We start from the raw sequence: 19334 nt of genomic DNA on the forward strand, positions 1-19334 counted from the left end.
GGAGGGGGGGGGGGGGGGGGGGGGGACAAAATATCACGGTTTTAAGTGATGCTGAAATAAAGAACAAGAAATGCTGGAAAACTCCAGTAGGTCAGGCGGCGTAGGTGGCGGGTGTGATGAGCGTAACATTTCAGGCTGATGACCATGGAGAGTACTGCTAGCATTTCCTAGCTGTCATTTCAGAAACTATTAAGCGAGGCTTGTTTCAATGCAAGCACTCCCCCCCCCCCCCACCACCAAAATCCATCCCCACCCCCAAATCCATCCCCACCCCACACCCCCCAATTCCATCCCCACCCTCCCTCCAAATCCATCCCCATTCCCAAATCCATCCCCACCCTCAAATCCATACCTGCCCCCACCCCCACCACCATCCCCACCACACACCCCCCAATTCCATCCCCACCCTCCCTCCAAATCCATCCCCATTCCCAAATCCATCCCCACCCTCAAATCCATACCTGCCCCATCCCCAAATCCTTCCCCGCCCCCACCACCATCCCCACCCCACACCCCCCAATTCCATCCCCACCCTCCCTCCAAATCCATCCCCATTCCCAAATCCATCCCCACCCTCAAATCCATTCCTGCCCCCACCCCCAAATCCTTCCCCACCACCATCCCCACCCCCAATCCATCCCCACCCTCACCTGTTTTCTTTGTCCAGCTGATTCACGTCGTTCTTCTTGACCAGCTGTCGGAGTTTGGACAGATCGCCAGTGGAGGCGGCTTTGTGCAGCTTGCCCAGGTCCTTCTCCCTCAGCTCGTAGCCGGCGGAGAGGACGCTGCCGGTGTCCGAGGTGTTGGGGGAGAATTTCCTCTTCCTCTTGGCGAAACGCAGTATCTTCTTCATCGTCGTCTCGGGGGACAAAGGCGAGCGGCTCCGGCCCGGGCTGGGATTGTTATCCAGTAAAAGCTCGGGTGCATCACTCGGCTTTGTGGGTGAGCACTTAGCCGGGGGGGGGGGGGGGGGGGGGCGTCAATTCCGAATCTAGAATAGATCAGACAGGCCGCTCACAGGGAGAAGGCGACTGGGATGTCCCTCCTGGTGAGAGGGAGGTGATGTCTCTCCGGGGAAGAAGGGGGGGGGGGGGGGGGGGAAGGTACTGGCCCCGGGGGGGGGGGGGGGGGAAGGTACTGGCCCCGGGGGGGGGGGGGGGGGGTGAGGAGATGTTGACCCTCCGGGGTGGGGGTGAGGGAGATGATGTTCGGGGGTGGGGGGGTGAGGCAGGTGATGTCTCTCGAGGGGAAGGTATTGGCCCCTGGGGTGGGTGGGTGGAGGAAGATGTTGGCCCCTGGGGGGGGGGGGCGGGGGGTGAGGGAGGTATTGACTCTCCGGGTGGGGGGTCCTCTACATCAGGGGGCGATTACAGCAGCTCCCGGGGAGGGAGGAAGAGAGGCGTCTGTGGGGTGAGGAGGATTTGACAGGCTGGCACCGGGCGCAAAGTGACGTGGTCCCCACCGGAGCGGACCGGCGAGGCTGCGGGTGCTATTGAGCTGCGGTGTGCGGGAGGAGCCCCATTCCACCCGACTCCTCCCCCTCCGCTCCGTCCCAACTGCCGCCGGGCTCCAAGCGGCATGCGCGTGACGTCACACGCAACCTCAGCCCCCGCCCCCCACGCGTTCAACGTCTTATGTCACCCACCACCATTGTCGTGACCAACCAATCACGAAGCAGAATCGGGCATGACGCGTCCCGGGAGGCCGGGGCTTGTTCTGTCACAATTGTTTGGGTTGGGGTGGGTGTGTGTGTGGGTTGATGTGTGTGTGTGTGGCAGCTCCCTCTCCACATGGAGGTTTATTTTCCCGTGTACCGAGGTACAGTGAAAAGTATTGTGCTATGGACAGTCTGGGCACATCACCCCATACGTGAAAAAAACATGGGACCTACCATAAATACATGAGGACAGTGAAAATACATAAACGTAGACAGCGGTTGAGGTTTAGTGAGGGAGCAATAGAGCATTTGCAAGTTCACAGCTTGCAAGCCAGCAGTCTCATCCAGTTCCAAAGGCTCCTTTGGAAGCAATTCCGAAGGGGAGGCTGTGTCAATGTGCATTGCTCATGGAAGCTTATAGCAGGGCGGCATTTAATAATAATCTTTACTGTCACAAGTAGGCTTACATTAACGCTGCAATGAAGCTACGTGAAAAGCCCCTAGCCGCCACATTCCGGGTAAACTGTGGGAGAATTCAGAATGTCCAACAAGCATGTCTTTCGGGATTTGTGGGAGGAAACCAGAGCACCCGGAGGAAACCCACGCGACACAGGGAGAGTGTGCAGACTCCACACAGACAGTGACCAGGTTAGGTGGGTTGGCCATTCTAAAATTGCCCCTCAGTGTCCAAAGTGTTAGGTGAGGTTGCGGGGAAAGGACGAAGGGAGTGGGCCTAGGTTAGGGTGCTCTTTCAGAGGGTCGGTGGAGACTCAATGGGATGAATGGCCTCCTGTGCTGTAGGGATTCTATGAATTCACAGTGGTTAGAACTGCTGCTTCACAGTGCCAGGGACCCAGGTTCAATTCAGTTTGTACGTTCTCCCCTGTCTGAGTGGGTTTCCTCCAGGTGCTTTGAAGTTTCCTCCCACAGTCCAAACATGTGCAGGTTAGGTCGATTAGCCATGCTATATTGCCTCTTAGTGTCCAAAGATGTGCAGCGTACAGGGAATAGGGTGGGCAAGTGGGCCTAATTGGGGTGCTCTTTCAAAGGGTTGGTGCAGTCCGATGAGCCAAATGGCCTTCTTCTACTTGCCCCCAAATTGATGTTTCCAAGTCGATCCATGGCAAATTACAGCAGATGCTGAAAAATCAACAGAAAAGAGAGAATGTTAGCACATTTCAGCCGGTCTAAGCAGCAGCATTAATGTGGGATGTAGAAAGTCATTATGCAGCGTCCATGATATCCAAAATACTCGGGTTTGTGAAATGGAACTTCCATCACTTTTCAACCACAATAAAGGAAATGTTGCACCAGGCATTGGTTAGATCACACTTAGAGTACAGAGTAGCCCAGGGATAGGCAAAATATGCCACGGGCTGGACCCGGCCTGCCAGACCAGATTTTTTAAAAACCCGAAACACAACGTTGCATTTTGATCAAAATTTACCAGCGATCGTTGTACATCAGCAATGCAATGTCTCCGTGCAGGGTACGGGCCTATGATTGGTTGCCATGATCATGTTGCTAATCATAGTGATGTACCATCAATTTGACTCGCGTCATGAAGAAGTTCCATATATCATGCTTTAACTAGTTGTGTGCCCGACAGTCGACTTACAGAGAAAGGCCGACTGCCGGGTCCTACGAGTTCTTATACCCCGCCTCGTAGGCGGGACTACTTGCCTCTCGGCCAATGGGTGAGCAGTCACATGACTAGCCTCAACCAATCAGCAGAGAGGCAAATGACCGACCTGAGCCAATAGGCAGCGAGTGCTCTGCACCAATGGCAGACAGGTACCGTAAACCTCCTAGTTATACCACCACACATAGCAGCCAATGGTTTCACGGCAAGGGAAGCATGAAAATTAGTTCTATACTAGTTTTCAGTTTTGCAGGGATTCGCATTTTTGGTGCTTTATTGGAAGGATACAATACAAACATGAGTTTGTCGAAGGAGAGGAAAGTAGACGCTGAAAGCCAAGTGTTTAACAAGGAGTGGAGTTCCAAATACTCCTTTACGGATTTAGCAGGGTGCTTAGTTTGCAAAGAAAGTGTCGCCATATTCAAAGACTGCAAATTGAACCGACACTTTGAGAGCAAACATACAGCCAAATATAAGAACATGGCTGACGAAGAGAAAGCTAGACAATCTCATGGGATGGTTGCACAAATGAAGAAAGCAGTTTTTTAAATCCATTCAATACGTAACACAAGATGGAATTACCAGACTGATAGCTATGTGATTGCATGTAAAAATCGCCAAAAACAGCAAGCCATTCTCCCAGGGAGCATTCATCAGGGAATGCTCGGTTGACTCTGCTGCAATATTGTTCCCAGACAAGAAACACAGTTCACTATCAAGGCGACAGGGTGGCACAGTGGTTGCTGCATCACAGCGCCAGGGACCTCAGTTTGAATCTGGCCTTGGGTGACTGTGTGGAGTTTGTATGTTCTCCCCGTGTCTGCGTGGGCTTCCTCCAGGTGCTCTGGGTTCCTTCACAGTCCAAAAATGTGCAAGTTAGGTGGATTGGCCATGTTAAATTGCCCCTTAGTGTCCAGGGATGCACAAGTTAGGTTATGAGGATAGGGCCTGGGTAGAGTGCTCTTTTGGAGGGTCAGCTGAATTGGGCTGAATTGCCTCCTTTTGCACTGTAGGGATTCTGCATGCATTTTCTTCAAGAGCATTAAACCACAGATGTTTGTCTCTTTTCTAGCAGAACCTGAATCAGAGCACACGGATATTCACTACCATACTAATATTAGAAGGCTTAGTTTGGGGAAGGTTCTGAAAAGAGCGTGGGAGCTGAAGGCAAGGATTAATTTGTTTTAATAAATGAAAGCTAAAGATGTGGATTTGCCCCAATTGAATAATGTGAACTGTCCGGCTGATTTCATGTTTGTCATCAATGTCATGAATCACATGAATAAATCTAATTCTAAAGTTTACAAGGAATGGGGCTTTTTGTTCATGACATGTACTCTCCCTTATCAAGACCTTCATGCCAAAGTTGCTCTTTTTACCCCATAAAATTGAAGGCAAGAAGTTCACACACGTCTGCATTTCACAATGTCTAATCAGAACCTGAAAATATATCTGTCACTACTGTTTGCTTTGCACTTTCCAAAGATCAGGGCTCATGCCCAAAAGATGCTTGTACTGTTTTGGGCAACTTATGTCTGCAAACACACATTTTCTGTTATGAAATTCAATAAATGAAAGAACACATCCGCCTTCAATGATGACCAATTTGCTGCAGTGCTCCGAATTGCAACAACAATGTCCATGAGAGACTCTCCTCTTCGCATTGAGTAGGAAGTATTTTTTCAGACGGCGAGGTAATTTTCTGACAAAACAGATAAGCGGCCTGTGAAGACATAGTGAAATCCATATGTGTGTAAAAATAAATTTAGAGTACCCAATACACCCCCCCCCCCCCCCCCCCCCCCCCCCCCCCCCCACACACAGACAGAAATTATTGTTCAGCTCTAATGTAGCCACTTGGAACCCATATACTGGTGAAAATATTAATCTTGAGGACATTCAATGCCAGGAAGCTCATTTATTTACAAGTAATTACTCATGAGATTCTAGTATCTCGCTGTTGGTCACATCACAGTCTCCAGGACCAAAGAAAGGCCCATAGGTTGAAATGCTTATATAACATTTTGAATGAACAATTAAATATTTCCAAGCAGTGCATTAGGTCCCAAAGTGGCCAACCTCTAAGTGTTCATGACCAACAGCTCCAACTGCTTTGGCAAAGAGTCGTCCAGACTCGAAACGTTAGCTCCCTTGTCTCTCCACAGATGCTGTCAGACCTGCTGAGATTATCCGGCATTTTCTGTTTTTGTTTCAGATTCCAGCATCCGCAGTTGCTTTTAGCTCCAACTGTATACATCCCAAATGTGCTTCCTTTACTAACTCCTTTTTCCCCATTAAGGACTGGAAGAATAGATTTCCATTGATCTCGATGCTTCAGAGTTTACTTTTGCACTGTTAATAGTAAGCGGCCAGTTGATTTTTGGATAAGGGTAGGGCTACTGTCTAACGTGTGACACAGTGATTATGAATCACTACAAAAGACTGGCTAATGTACCTCTGTGCTCTAAAGTAGGTGGTGACGGTTCTTTATTTTTTAATGCTCATTTCCAAGTGCTTTTTTTTTTTCTTTAAAGAGAAACTCCCAGTCAATACACTGGCACCTTTTGGTAATTTGGTACCTTGTAGAGTACTTGAAATAGGGTGAAAAGTAAAGTTTGGGAGTGGAATTCCTCCAAATTTTCACAATGTTTTTGTCTTGCCAGTTTTTTTTTTCTCTAATAGCGATTCATCTCTGCTGTGTGGAAAATGTTAGATTAGTTGCTGAGTTTTCTTTTAAAATATATAATTTTGAAGGACAAGGGTGCACTGAGTCTTCTGCCATCTACTAATGTTGCAGGTGACATGTGGATGCTTCTTCTTTTGCTACACATGAAGACCGTATTGGCTTTTTAAAAATTCTTATGGCTAGTAGTCATAGTAACCCAGACTAATATGACTGCTTCAAACAGAGAAAGCAGTACAGAACTAGGCACAAACTTGCTGGTCATAGGAGAAAATGGGTAAGTTATTCCATAAGGGGTATTATTATTTCAACAACTGTGTTCTTTTCATGCTATAAATTAATTTCCATCCAGTGTCAAAATGAGAAACTTGAATTTCATTTTAAACTTGAAAATGACTTTACCTTAACTTTTGTACGAGACAGATTTAGATGTTGCTATAACTGACCCCGGGGGGTTGGAACGAGCATGATAAAAGGTTACTCAGTTTCTTCTACTGTCACTAGTCTTACTGGGTAAATCAGATGTGTGTGAACTAGCAGTAAATAGCATTTTTTTGTAATATAATTTATGAAAGATCTTAAAAGTTGGATCCTTTTTTTCAGATTAAGAACCCTGTAAATGCAAAAATAGTCAATACTGTATTAAACTTGTGCACTTGGAAGTGTGTGCTTTGCTTGTACAGTTGTAAATAATCAGAACATATAAAAGGTACCTTTAAAAATAAACTGATATAAAAATATTGATATTGTTGGCATATCCTCAATGTTGCAGTTGAGCTGGATGTAGCAAAAAAAAAATTAAGTGTTGTAGTCTGGATATTTTTTTTCTGATGTGCTGAACTGATTCTGCCTTCACTGCAAAAGGGGAAATTGGGGAAATGCAACAGTAAAATAAATGGCCGTTTCCCATTAAAAAAAAAGGACTGGAAGAATGTCCCACAAACCTTAATCTGCATGCCCTCCAAGGATTAATTTAATGAAAATCTGTTGAACATTATTAATGAATGTGACCAGCAGCTGCCCTCAATGTGCACCTTCTGTGAGCATTCCCTTGTGCAAAACTACAGCGGTACACTTTACCAGGTACTGAGCATTCATGGTGGGACAAACTGAGCCAACTTTGTTACCAGCATTTTCTGTCTTTGTTCCAAGTGTAGCATGTTGTGAAATTGAGTTCAGTAGGTTAGAATTTGTAGGCTGGCACCAAAAGAATGACCATGAGAAGTACCAGTAATGTCTTTCAGGGGAACTTGTAGTGGAACCCGCCACGTATCACCTTGTGCCAACTGAACCAAGCTGAAACTCATACCTTATGGCAGAAAATCAAAGGTGGAAGCATCTTGAGGTATTTCATTCATGTAATTTTATTTATTTATTTAAACCTTTGGTTAATCCTAAATGCTTGTTAAATAAAAATGCCTTCTGCGGTTACACTTCGTGTCACCCTGCACTAATATCTATTCAATAAGGATAAAGATCAGTTTTCTCACTTGCATATTTTGCCATTTCCCTTTGTCTTTCTTTCATAGCCTCTGAGCTTTCATGTCTTTACACAGGTTGACAATCCCCACCGTCCCTACTTCAAATATTTCCTTCACCTGACAGCTTTGAGTGTCTATGACAAACGTAACGGAATCATATTGCTTCACTGCATTTAGGAACTGTCCACAGTCATTCCACAGTCTTTAAACCAATAATTATCAGTAAACAAAACTCTCCATTACCCTGGAGAGGGTTTGTGAAACAAAATAATGCTTTTGTAGTTATGTCCTTCTTTAATAAATAATTACACCTTTCTTGAGTATAAGTTTTCTTTGTACAAATACTAACTGAAATGTCTTAGTTGAAGAAGTATGTTCTGATTCTAAAAACAATTTGAGCGATGTAGAAAGGGTATTTCTCATGCTCCTTCATGGTTTGTAGCAAACATTGGGCCATGAATTGCTGTGGCAGTGTCTGATACTGTCAGCCCTGGCTCCTCCATATTTAGGTTTCTGAAGTATTTGTATGGCAAGTTGCTGAAAGTGAAATCTAATCACATTGCTGTGAGAGATACAAGGCACCTGGGAGCCGAGTGAACATGGCAAGGAACAATGTATATCCTTAGCTAATCAGATTGAAAGATTGTGAAATTAACAGTGCAATGACTGAGAGGGAAGAGTAAATTAGAGTGGGTGAATACAATGTGAAATGGGGTGTAAAAGGTGAAATAAAAGGAGCAATGAAAAGTTTGAAAGGATAAGAGTGAGAGAAAAAAGACAAAAGGAAATTAAAAATATTATTAACTCCATAGATAGGGGGATAGATAGGAGATTCTGTGGGAACGAGAGAGACTCGCGGTTGGTGTGTTGTCTCCCAGGTGCCAGGGTCCGCGATGTCTCAGATCGTGTTTTCAGGATCCTTAAGGGGGAGGGGGAGCAGCCCCAAGTCGTGGTCCACAAGGTTCATAAGGAGGAGGTGTTAGCGATTCTGGAAAGTGTGAAAATAGATAAGTCCCCTGGGCCGGATGGGATTTATCCTAGGATTCTCTGGGAAGCTAGGGAGGAGATTGCTGAGCCTTTGGCTTTGATCTTTAAGTCATCTTTGTCTACAGGAATAGTGCCAGAGGACTGGAGGATAGCAAATGTTGTCCCCTTGTACAAGAAGGGGAGTAGAGATAACCCCGGTAACTATAGGCCAGTGAGCCTTACTTCTGTTGTGGGAAAAGTCTTGGAAATGTTTATAAGAGATAGGATGTATAATCATCTGCAAAGGAATAATTTGATTAGAGATAGTCAACATGGTTTTGTGAAGGGTAGGTCGTGCCTCACAAACCTCATTAAGTTCTTCAAGAAGGTGACCAAACAGGTGGATGAGGGTAAAACAGTTGATGTGGTGTATATGGATTTCAGTAAAGCGTTTGATAAGGTTCCCCACGGTAGGCTATTGCAGAAAATACAGAGGCATGGGATTCAGGGTGATTTAGCAGTTTGGATCAGAAATTGGCTAGCTGATAGAAGACAAAGAGTGGTGGTTGATGGGAAATGCTCTGACTGGTGTCCAGTTACTCGTGGTGTGCCACAAGGATCTGTTTTGGGGCCGTTGCTGTTTGTCATTTTTATAAATGACCTGGAGGAGGGTGTAGAAGGATGGGTGAGTAAATTTGAAGATGACACTAAAGTCGGTGGAGTTGTGGACAGTGCAGAAGGATGTTACAAGTTACAGAGGGACATAGATAAGCTGCAGAGCTGGGCTGACAGGTGGCAAATGGAGTTTAATGCAGAAAAGTGTGAGGTGATTCATTTTGGAAGGAATAACAGAAAGGCAGAGTACTGGGCTAATGGTAAGATTCTTGGTAGTGTGGACGAGCAGAGAGATCTCGGTGTCCACGTCCATAGATTCCTGAAAGTTGCCACCCAGGTTGAGAGGGTTGTTAAGAAGGCGTACGGTGTGTTAGCTTTTATTGGTAGAGGAATTGAGTTTCGGAGCCATGAGGTCATGTTGCAGTTGTACAAAACTCTGGTGCGGCCGCATTTGGAGTATTGTGTGCAGTTCTGTTCGCCACATTATAGGAAGGATGTGGAAGCATTGGAAAGGGTATAGAGGAGATTTACAAGAATGTTGCCTGGTATGGAGGGAAGATCATATGAGGAAAGGCTGAAGGACTTGAGGCTGTTTTCGTTAGAGAGAAGAAGTTTAAGAGGTGACTTAATTGAGGCATACAAGATGATCAGAGGATTAGATAGGGTGGACAGTGAGAGCCTTTTTCCTCGGCTGGTGATGTCCAGCACGAGGGGACATAGCTTTAAATTGAAGGGAGATAGATATAGGACAGATGTCAGAGGTAGGTTCTTTACTCAGAGATTGGTAAGGGCGTGTAATGCCTTGCCTGCAACAGTAGTGGACTCGCCAACACTAAACGCATTCAAATGGTCATTGGATAGGCATATGGACGATAAGGGAATAGTGTAGAGGGACTTTAGAGGGGTTTCACAGGACGGCGCAACACCGTGAGCCGAAGGGCCTGTACTGCGCTGTAATGTTCTATGTTCTATGTTCTATGTGTTATTTTAAAAATCTCCAACAACAATTAAAATCTGAGGGAATGTATCTTCACGTATGCAATAATTAACTTACATGAAGAGATAATCAATGGCAGTAATTAACATTTATCATTGCCATGAGAAGGGGAGGTGGTATTGTCACTGAGCTGGTGATCCAGAGACCCAGAATAGTACTCCGGGGACGTGGGTTCAAATCCTGCCACGGTAGATGGTGGAGTTGAACCCATTAAATATCTGAACAATGTCTAATGATGAGCCCATTATCAATTGTCGTAAAAAAAACAAGCTGGTTCACTAATGACCTTTAGGGAAGGAAATCTGCAGTCCTCTGCTGGTCTGATATATGTGACTCCAGATCTACAGAAATGGAGTCGCCTCTTAAATGCCCTCTGAAATGGCCTAACAAGCCACTCAGTTGTATCGAACTGCTATATAGTCAATAAAAAGGAAAGAAACTGAACGGACCACCTGGGCACTGGAAAAGAAAAACCCAGCCCTATCGACCCTGAAAAGTCCTCCTCACTAACATCTGGAGGCTTGTCCAACATTGGGAGATCTGTCTCACAGACTAGTTAAGCAACAGCCTGACATAGTCATAGCCATGGAATCACATCTTACAGATAATGTCCCAGACACCACGATCACCATCCCTGGGTATGACCTGTCCCACCGGCAGGACAGACCTAGCAGGGGTAGCGACACAGTGGTATACAATTGAAAGGGAGTTGCCCTGGGAGTCCTCAACATCAACTCTGGATCCCATGGAGTCTCATGGCTTCAGGTCTAACATAGGCAAAGAAACCTGCTGATTACCACGTACTGTCCACCATCATCTGTTGAATCCACGTTGAACACCACTTGGAGGAAGCACTGAGGGCGGCTAGGGCTCAGCATTTACACTGGGTGGGGGACTTCGATGTTCATCACCAAGAGTGGCTCGGTAGCACCACTACAGACTGAGCTGGCTGATTTCTAAAAGACATAACTGCTAGACTGGACCTGTGACAGGTGGTGAGGGAACCAACAAGAGGGAAAAATATACCTCTTCCTCACATGCAACCTGCCTGCTGCAGATGCCTCTGTCATCATCTAATGAAGGAGCTGTGCTCCGAAAGCTAGTGATTCCAAACAAACCTGTTGGACTTTAACCTGGTGTTGTAAGACTTCTTACAATGTGTAACCTCATGTCCTGACATAAACCTCATTCTACCATTACTACCAAGCCAGTGGATCAACCCTGGTTCAATGAAAAGTGCAGGACACCAGGCATACAGAAAAATGAGTTGACAACCTGGTGAAGCGACAACACAGGACTACTTGTGTGCCAAACAACATAAGCAGCAAGTGATAGACAGAACTAAGCAATCCCATTACCAAGGGATCAGATCTAAGCTCTGCAGTCCTGCCAAATCCAGTCATTAATGGTGTTGGACAGTTGACCAATTCACTGGAGGAGGAGGCTCCACAAAAACCCCATCCTCAATGACGGAGGAGTCCAGCACATCAGTGCAAAAAACAAGGCTGAAACATGTCCAATAATCTTCAGTCAGAAGTGCCAAGTCGATGGTCCATCTCGGTCTCCTCCAGCGGTCCCCAGCATCACAGATGTCAGTCTTCAGCCAATACATTTCACTCCAGGTGATATCAAGAAACGGCAGAAGGCACTGGATGCTGCAATGGCTATGGGACCTGACAATATTCCGGCATTTGTACTGAAGGCTTGTGCACCAGAATTTGCTGAAGGTTTGTACTCCAGAATGTGCCGGGCTATGCCGTTCCAGCTACAACACTGACATCTACGTGGCAATTTTGAAAATTGTCCAGGTATGTCCTGTACACAAAAAGCAGGACAAATCCAACTCAATCAATTACCGCCCTATCAGTCTACTCTCAATCATCAGTAAATTGATGGAAGGGATAATCAACAGTTCTAACAATTCTATCAAGCGACACTTACTCAGCAATGACCTGCTCGCTGATGCTCAGTTTGGGTTCCACCAGGATCACTCAGCTCCTGACCTCATTACAGCCTTGGTTCAAACATGGACAAAAGAGCTGTACTCCAGAGATGAGGTGAGAGTGACTGCCCTTGACATCAAGGCAGCATTTAATTAAGTATGTCATCAAGGAGCCCAAGCAAAAGTGGAGTCAATGGGAATCAGGGGGGAAACCTTCCACTGGTTAACGTCATACCTAGCACAAAGGAAAGTGGTTGTGTTTGTTGGGGGTCAGTCATCTCAGTCCCAGAACATCACTGCAGGAGTTCCTCACAGTAGTGCCTTAGGCCCAACCATCTTCAGCTGCATCAACAATGACTTTCCTTCCAACGTAAGGTCAGATATTTGCTGATGATTGCACAATGTTAAGCACAATTCCCGACTCCTCAGAGCAGTCCATATGCAAATGCAGCAAGGCCTGGACAATATCCAGGCTTGGGCTAACAAGTGGCAAGTAAACTTTGTGTCACACAAGTGCCAGACAATGACCATCTCCAATAAGAGAGAATCAAACTATTACTCCTTGACATTCGATGGCATTACCATCACCAAATGAAATGAAATGAAAATGAAAATTGCTTATTGTCACGAGTAGGCTGCAATGAAATTACTGTGAAAAGCCCCCACTATCAACATCCTGGGGGTTATCATTGATCAGAAGCTGAACTGGACTAGTTATACAAATACTGTGGTTACAAGAGCAGGCCTGAGGTTTGGAATCCAGTGGCGAGTAACTCACTCCTGATTCCCCAAAGCTTGTCCACCACCTACAAAGCACAAGACAGAAGTGTGATGGAATCCTCCCCACAAGCCTGAATGACTGCAGCTCCAACAACACTCAAAATCATGCAGGAAAAAGCAGCCCGCTTGATTGGCACTCCTGCCACAAACATTCAGTCCGTCCACCACCAATGCACAGTAACAGCTGTGTGTACCATCTACAAGATGCACTGCAGTAACTCACCCAAGGCTCCTTAGGCCGTTCCTTCACTGTCACTGGGTCAAGTTCTGGGAACTCCCTCCCTAACAGCACTATGGGTGTATCTACACCACATGGACTGCTGCAGTTAAAGAAGGCAGCTCACCGCCACCCTCTCAAGGGCAATTAGGGATGGGCAACAAATGCAAGACCAAATTCCGTAACAATGAATTTTGAAAAAGGGTACTTAGACTGAAATGGATCAGACAAAACTTTCTGTGACAGATTTTGCTCATATCTACAGGATATATTTCCTGGCATGAATATCCTGCAAATACAGGAACAAAATCCTCTTGAATATATTTCAATTGTGAGGAAAATAGGTAAATATTGCAGTGGGGTAGCTTACGCAAGAAGCTTTGCATTTTCATGCTTAATTGCTCATTTACCCTCGGCTGAACATGTTGTAACAATTGCATACAAATATTGATGAGAGACATTAAGGGACAATATAACCTTCAGGTCCACTGATTTGTGGTGATTAAACAAGGCAAGTTCCACGATCAGTTGAATGTTGAGGGAATGTTGCCGATAGTTTTGGACACAAGTTCATTGAAAAAGTACATATTGGTGTAGAAACTGTAAATCAGTGGATAGTAAAATATTGTTGAACTGTTCAACTAATGTTATCTTATATCTCTAATTCTCAGCTATTTGGTTTTCTGAAATTTTCCAGCTGTAATCATCAGAGTCACACTAGGAGGCTGAATAGGCAATTCGGACGAGGTCAACATGTCTCCACCTGTGTAGGAGAACTCAGCTGATGAGAAATTGGTTAGCCTAAATTTGATTAAAAGCTCAATATCCCAAAAACATAAGAACATCAGAACTAGGAGCAGGAGTAGGCCATCTGGCCCCTCGAGCCTGCTCCGCCATTCAATGAGATCATGGCTGATCTTTTGTGGACTCAGCTCCACTTTCCGGCCCGAACACCATAACCCTTAATCCCTTTATTCTTCAAAAAACTATCTATCTTTACCTTAAAAACATTTAATGAAGGAGCCTCAACTGCTTCACTGGGCAAGGAATTCCATAGATTCACAACCCTTTGGGTGAAGAAGTTCCTCCTAAACTCAGTCCTAAATCTACTTCCCCTTATTTTGAGGCTATGTCCCCTAGTTCTGCTTTCACCCGCCAGTGGAAACAACCTGCCCGCATCTATCCTATCTATTCCCTTCATAATTTTAAATGTTTCTATAAGATCCCCCCTCATCCTTCTAAATTCCAACGAGTACAGTCCCAGTCTACTCAACCTCTCCTCATAATCCAACCCCTTCAGCTCTGGAATTTCTGGAATTTAATACCTAACATTTGTGACTGCAGTTCCTGGAATGCCACATACACCACGTGGAGAAAGCATCATTATGATTCAATCCAACATTAAGGGTGTGCTTTTCATGTTGTAAAGACTTTCTGAAACTTTTATGGCCTTAAAGCAACCACACGTATTTGTTTGATTTTTGAAACCATTTTCAGTTTTATATTCATCAGGATCAACACTCCAGTGTCGGGGTCATACGTAGACTTGGAAGATGGTTGTGGATGTGGGGGCCATTCATCTCAGCTCCAGAGCACGGCTCCAGAATTTCATCACATCAGTGTCCTGAGCTCAACTACCTTCAGGTATTTTATCAACTTCAATACGTCTTAAGTTCAGAATGGGGCTGTTTGCTGATGAATGCCATGTTCAGTTCCATTTGCAATTCTACAGGTAATGAAGCAGCCCATGCCTGCATTCAGCAAGACCTGGGCAACATCGAGGGTTGGGCAGATATATCAGTCTTTAAAGTGCTGCAAAAAAGCTGTGAGAAACGAGGGAATGGATTAGGAGTGACTTTGCTCTGGTTGTAGGAAAAGATGCAGAGAGACTATTCTGCTTTAGCTGGTATGATGACCTAGCAGCGTGGGACAGCACATTCATTACTTTTAAATCATGTAAAGCAAAGTTTAAATGATTGAGTTAAACAAAACTTACCATAACTATTGCCCTGCACATTGATCTTATTACTAAATAAAGCTGCTAATGATTCAAACCAAGATTTGACTCACCTCATTTAATTTAATTTGTCTTCAGAGAGAATTAAAAAATACATGCAAAAAGAATAAGTATCAAATCCAGATTGCAGGGGTAAGCTATTGATACACCCTGAAGTTACGCTTTCACAGAATCCCTACTGTGCAGAAGGAGGCCATTTGGCCCATCGAGTCTGCCGCAACCATCCAAAAGGGCACCCTGCCATAAAGGGCATTGCCAATCCACCTAACACACATTTTTGGAATGTGGGATGAAACCGGAGCACCGGAGGAAACCCACACAGACACGGAGGAAGGTGAAAACTCTACACAGTCGGTCACCCAAGGCCAGAATTGAAGCCGTGTCCCTGACACTGTGATGCAGCAATGTTAACCACTGTGCCACCGCTATTTTACAAGTACATATAGGAGAGTGTGAGTCAAATACCGTGAAAGTGTTGCTTCAGGGAGCGACTGACACCAGTGAATCTGAGAAGATACATATAGCACACCTGAATTTGTAACAACCCTGTATATATTTCAATTGATTCTTTAACTTGTCAGCCAGCAGCACTGCAACTAGGTTCTATGCTTTTTTTAAAAAATGGTTTTTATTGAGTTTTCATATTTTATATCCACCAAATTACAAATTATTAGGAAAAAAAACACGCAAAAATTAACATGTATATTTACAGGTAAGCATCTTCATAATAACAACTGTGGCCGCCCCCTTTAGCCGGCATACATATTTTACATTCCCCAATATGGCCGAGGCACATGTTTATAGGCATTTATTTACAGTTTGGTTTTGGGCCTTAGCTTGCCATCAAACCCCCATAACGAACCCGTAGCCCTCCCCCCCCCCGCTACCTTCCCCTGATTCCCGTCCATTTTCCCCAACTAGGTTCTATGCTGACCTCAAAGATATGGTGGTCTATATGGGGTGGATTTCAGCTTTCCGTAAATTAATTTATATTTGGCACCAGCTATGAAGGATTTCTAGCATCTAGAAACAGTGATATTCAAATGAGATGGATTGGCTAGGTTAAATTGCCCGTTAGTGTCCAAAGGTTAGGTGGGGTTGCGGGGGGATTGGGCCTTGGTAGGGTGTTCTTTCAGAGGGTCAGTAGAGACCTGATGGGCTGAATGGCTTCCTTTTGCACTGTAGAGATTAATTGATTCTATGATGTTATCAATTAATTGATAACAGTTAATTGTATTCTCATTCCAAAGGTGACATTCCAAAAATATGAGATGTGGGGGGGGGGGGGGGGGGGGGGGCGGCATGCTCCATTTGCAGGATCCTCTGCTTTGCCGGCAGCGCACTCACGCCCGCGGATTTCCCGACGAAATGGGGGTGGCCACAATGGGATACTCCATTGGCTGGCTGATGGGACGGAGGATCCCATTGCCGGGGGGGGGGGGGGGGGGGGGGGGGGGGGGGGGGGGCGAGCAGTGCCAGAAAACGGGTCTGGCGGGACGGAGAATCTGGCCCATTTTCAGGGCCACAGGGATTATTCAACAGTAATCGGTCTGTATGTGCCATTTAAAAAAGAAATTTTTTAAATTAAAAAAAACTTTTTATGCTCAACCGGTCAGTAATGCTGATGTTCTTATCCCACACTATCCACCTCCCACTCTTCTTCAGCAAACCCAATCCATATCTCCTATTTCTTTATTCCACATATGTTTACCGCATCCCACTTAAATGTATCATCTCAGCTCTTCCCTGTAACTTTTATACAGCAAGACCAATCGTGACAAAAGTGGAAGTTTCATGATTTCTGATTGATTTCCATTTGCGCAGACTTCCAAAAGTGCATCCTGGGGAGGAAGGAGGAATCACTGACAGCAACCTCTGCATTTCCACATTAAACTGCACGTGTACTCACGAGAAGATTTTGGCAGTTTCACAGAATGATGACTGCGGGCGCTGACAGCTTCACCGTCATTATAATCACCAAATTGATTTCATCCCTTTCTCTGACAATGCTGGAAGTGTACGATATCCGAAATCCCATCAGCATCTGAAAAAGAAACAGCAGACTCGAGAACCTTGGTCATAATTAGAGTATTCTAGTTTACTTTAGATTTTCATCATTCAGAGTTTTTTATATTGCTTATTTCTCTACTGGCTTTGCGATTCGACCTTGCCACCTAGTGGAACAAAAGATGAAAGCAGAACACTTCATCAGTATCATAGGTTTGAAATGTAACAGTTAAAATAATAACGGTGTTGTAGAATGTTGGACCATAATCAGTATTTGCTTGTCTCTGTATTTTTCCTGCCCAGACATGTATCTATTCACGGTAAACCGAAAGGACGGCATGACTTGAGAAGGGGCAGAGTTAAATAAGAAAATTGAAAAAAGACTTACTAAGATGGGACCTGAGCAGAAAGATTATACCAATCAGAAAAGATTGTTCGAGCTGACCGAAGCAATGTTTCACTCACCGTACGCCAGCAGGAGGTTTACCTGTGTGCAATTTTAAGAAATAGAGAAAGATGTAACAGAACATGAGCGCTGGGCTAATTACGATGCCACAAAGCGATGGAATGCGACTCTGTCATTGAAATTCCCAGGACAAAATTCTTCATCACAGCTGGGTTGCGGAGAAAAATTGCAACAAAACATAATTATTGCTTCGCCAGGTTTGGAGAAAACCAAGAGACTGATTTATCCAGAGGAGTTTCCCTACACAGGGTAGAAGCCATCCTGCAGGGGGATGTGGGTGGGGTAACCCAGGAAATAAGTTCATTAAAGTGGATTGGATTGGATTGGATTTGTTTATTGTCACGTGTACCGAGTTACAGTGAAAAGTATTTTTCTGCAAGCAGCTCAACAGATCATTCAGTACATGGGAAGAAAAGGGAATTAAACAGAATTCAAGAAAATACATGAGGATACATAATAGGGCAACACAATATATACAATGTACTACATAAGCATTGGCATCGGATGAAGCATACAGGGTGTAGTGTTAATGAGCTCAGTCCATAAGAGGGTCATTTAGGAGTCTGGTGACAGTGGGGAAGAAGCTGTTTTTGAGTCTGTTCGTCCGTGTTCTCAGACTTCTGAATCTCCTGCCCGATGGAAGAAGTTGGAAAAGTGAGTAAGCCGGGTGGGAGGGATCCTTGATTATGCTGCCTGCTTTCCCCCGGCAGCGGGAGGTGTAGATGGAATCAATGGATGGGAGGCAGGTTCGTGTGATGGACTGGGCGGTATTCCCCAAAGTGCGACCTATTGGCAGAATTTACAGGGCGGCTCAGTGGCGCAGTGGTTAGCACTGCTGCCTACGGGGCCGAGGACCCAGGTTCGATCCCAGCCCCGGATCACTGTTTGTGTGGAGTTTGCACATTCTCCCCGTGTCTGCGTGGGTTTCACCCCCAGCAACCCAAAAATTGTGTACAAGTTAGGTGGATTGAATTGCCCCTAAATTGGATACTCAGAATTATTTGTAATAAAAAATAGGGGGATGGGAGAGGTTACAAGGTTATTAATGGACATGGTATTCTATAGTATTTACAGCACAGGTCATTTTGCTCAACAGGTCAATAATGCTGCTGTCCATATCCCACACCATTCACCTCCCACTCTTCTTCAGCAAACCCAATCCATATCTCCTATTTCTTTGATGTGGAGATGCCGGCGTTGGACTGGGGTAAGCACAGTAAGAAGTCTTACAACACCAGGTTAAAGTCCAACAGGTTTGTTTCAAACACGAGCTTTTGGAGCGCAGCTCCTTCCTCATGTGAATCTGAGGAAGGAGCTGCGCTCCGAAAGTTCGTGTTTGAAACAAACCTGTTGGACTTTAACCTGGTGTTGTAAGACTTCTTACTGTCCTATTTCTTTATCCTACATGTGTTTACCGCATCCCACTTAAATGTATCTATGCGCGTCATCTTAACTCCTCCCTGTGATAGTCAATTCCACTTTCTAACCACTCTCTGGGTAGATAGATTTCTCCTGAATTTCCCATTGAATTTATCAGTAACTATTTTACAGCATCTGGTTCTGATCTCCAAGGGCAAGTGGAACCGTCCTTGCTACCTCCATTAAATAATTTTAAAGATCCCTATCATGTCAGCTTGAACAGTCTTTTCTGATTGATATAATCTTTCTGCTCAGGTACCATCTTCGTAAGTCTTTTTCCAATTTTCTTATTAAACTCTGCCCCTTCTCAAGTCAAGCCATCCTTTTGGTTTACCTTGCACAGACCACACAGCTCAACAGATCGATACAAATGCTGTACAGTTCTCCCCACTAACCTGCTATGTGTTTTCAACATGTTTGTGTTTTGGATTTTCAGATTTCTGTT

At 44.9% G+C, this 19334-nt stretch overlaps 1 protein-coding gene and 1 long non-coding RNA gene across 10 annotated transcripts in view; one reads left to right on the forward strand and one right to left on the reverse strand.

The window, feature by feature from the left end:
* si:ch211-272n13.3 (ankyrin repeat domain-containing protein 26) overlaps nt 1-978 on the reverse strand; it is a 165680-nt gene extending 164702 nt beyond the window's left edge. For 3 of the 7 annotated variants that reach the window (XM_038781159.1, XM_038781160.1, XM_038781156.1), the window contains exon 1: nt 651-977. In XM_038781159.1, the coding sequence (XP_038637087.1) occupies nt 651-853 (203 nt within the window). In that variant the 5' untranslated portion in view covers nt 854-977. Of the gene's footprint in view, nt 1-650 lie in introns of all 7 variants that reach the window. The other 4 variants (XR_005458399.1, XM_038781157.1, XM_038781161.1 and 1 more) reach the window with 3 other exon arrangements.
* LOC119955178 lies at nt 808-17880 on the forward strand. 3 transcript variants are annotated; one of them, XR_005458400.1, is made up of 4 exons: nt 808-942; nt 7227-7327; nt 14493-14624; nt 16822-17880. It is a non-coding gene; the product is annotated as an uncharacterized LOC119955178 (long non-coding RNA). The 3 variants fall into 3 exon arrangements; XR_005458402.1 differs by lacking the exon at nt 808-942 and adding an exon at nt 5167-6259 and having other exon boundaries at nt 7214-7327; XR_005458401.1 differs by lacking the exon at nt 808-942 and adding an exon at nt 5168-6259.
* Nucleotides 17881-19334: the final 1454 nt, after the last annotated feature.

This window comes from Scyliorhinus canicula, chromosome 20 (genome assembly GCF_902713615.1).
Source record: "Scyliorhinus canicula chromosome 20, sScyCan1.1, whole genome shotgun sequence".
NCBI lineage: Eukaryota > Metazoa > Chordata > Chondrichthyes > Carcharhiniformes > Scyliorhinidae > Scyliorhinus > Scyliorhinus canicula.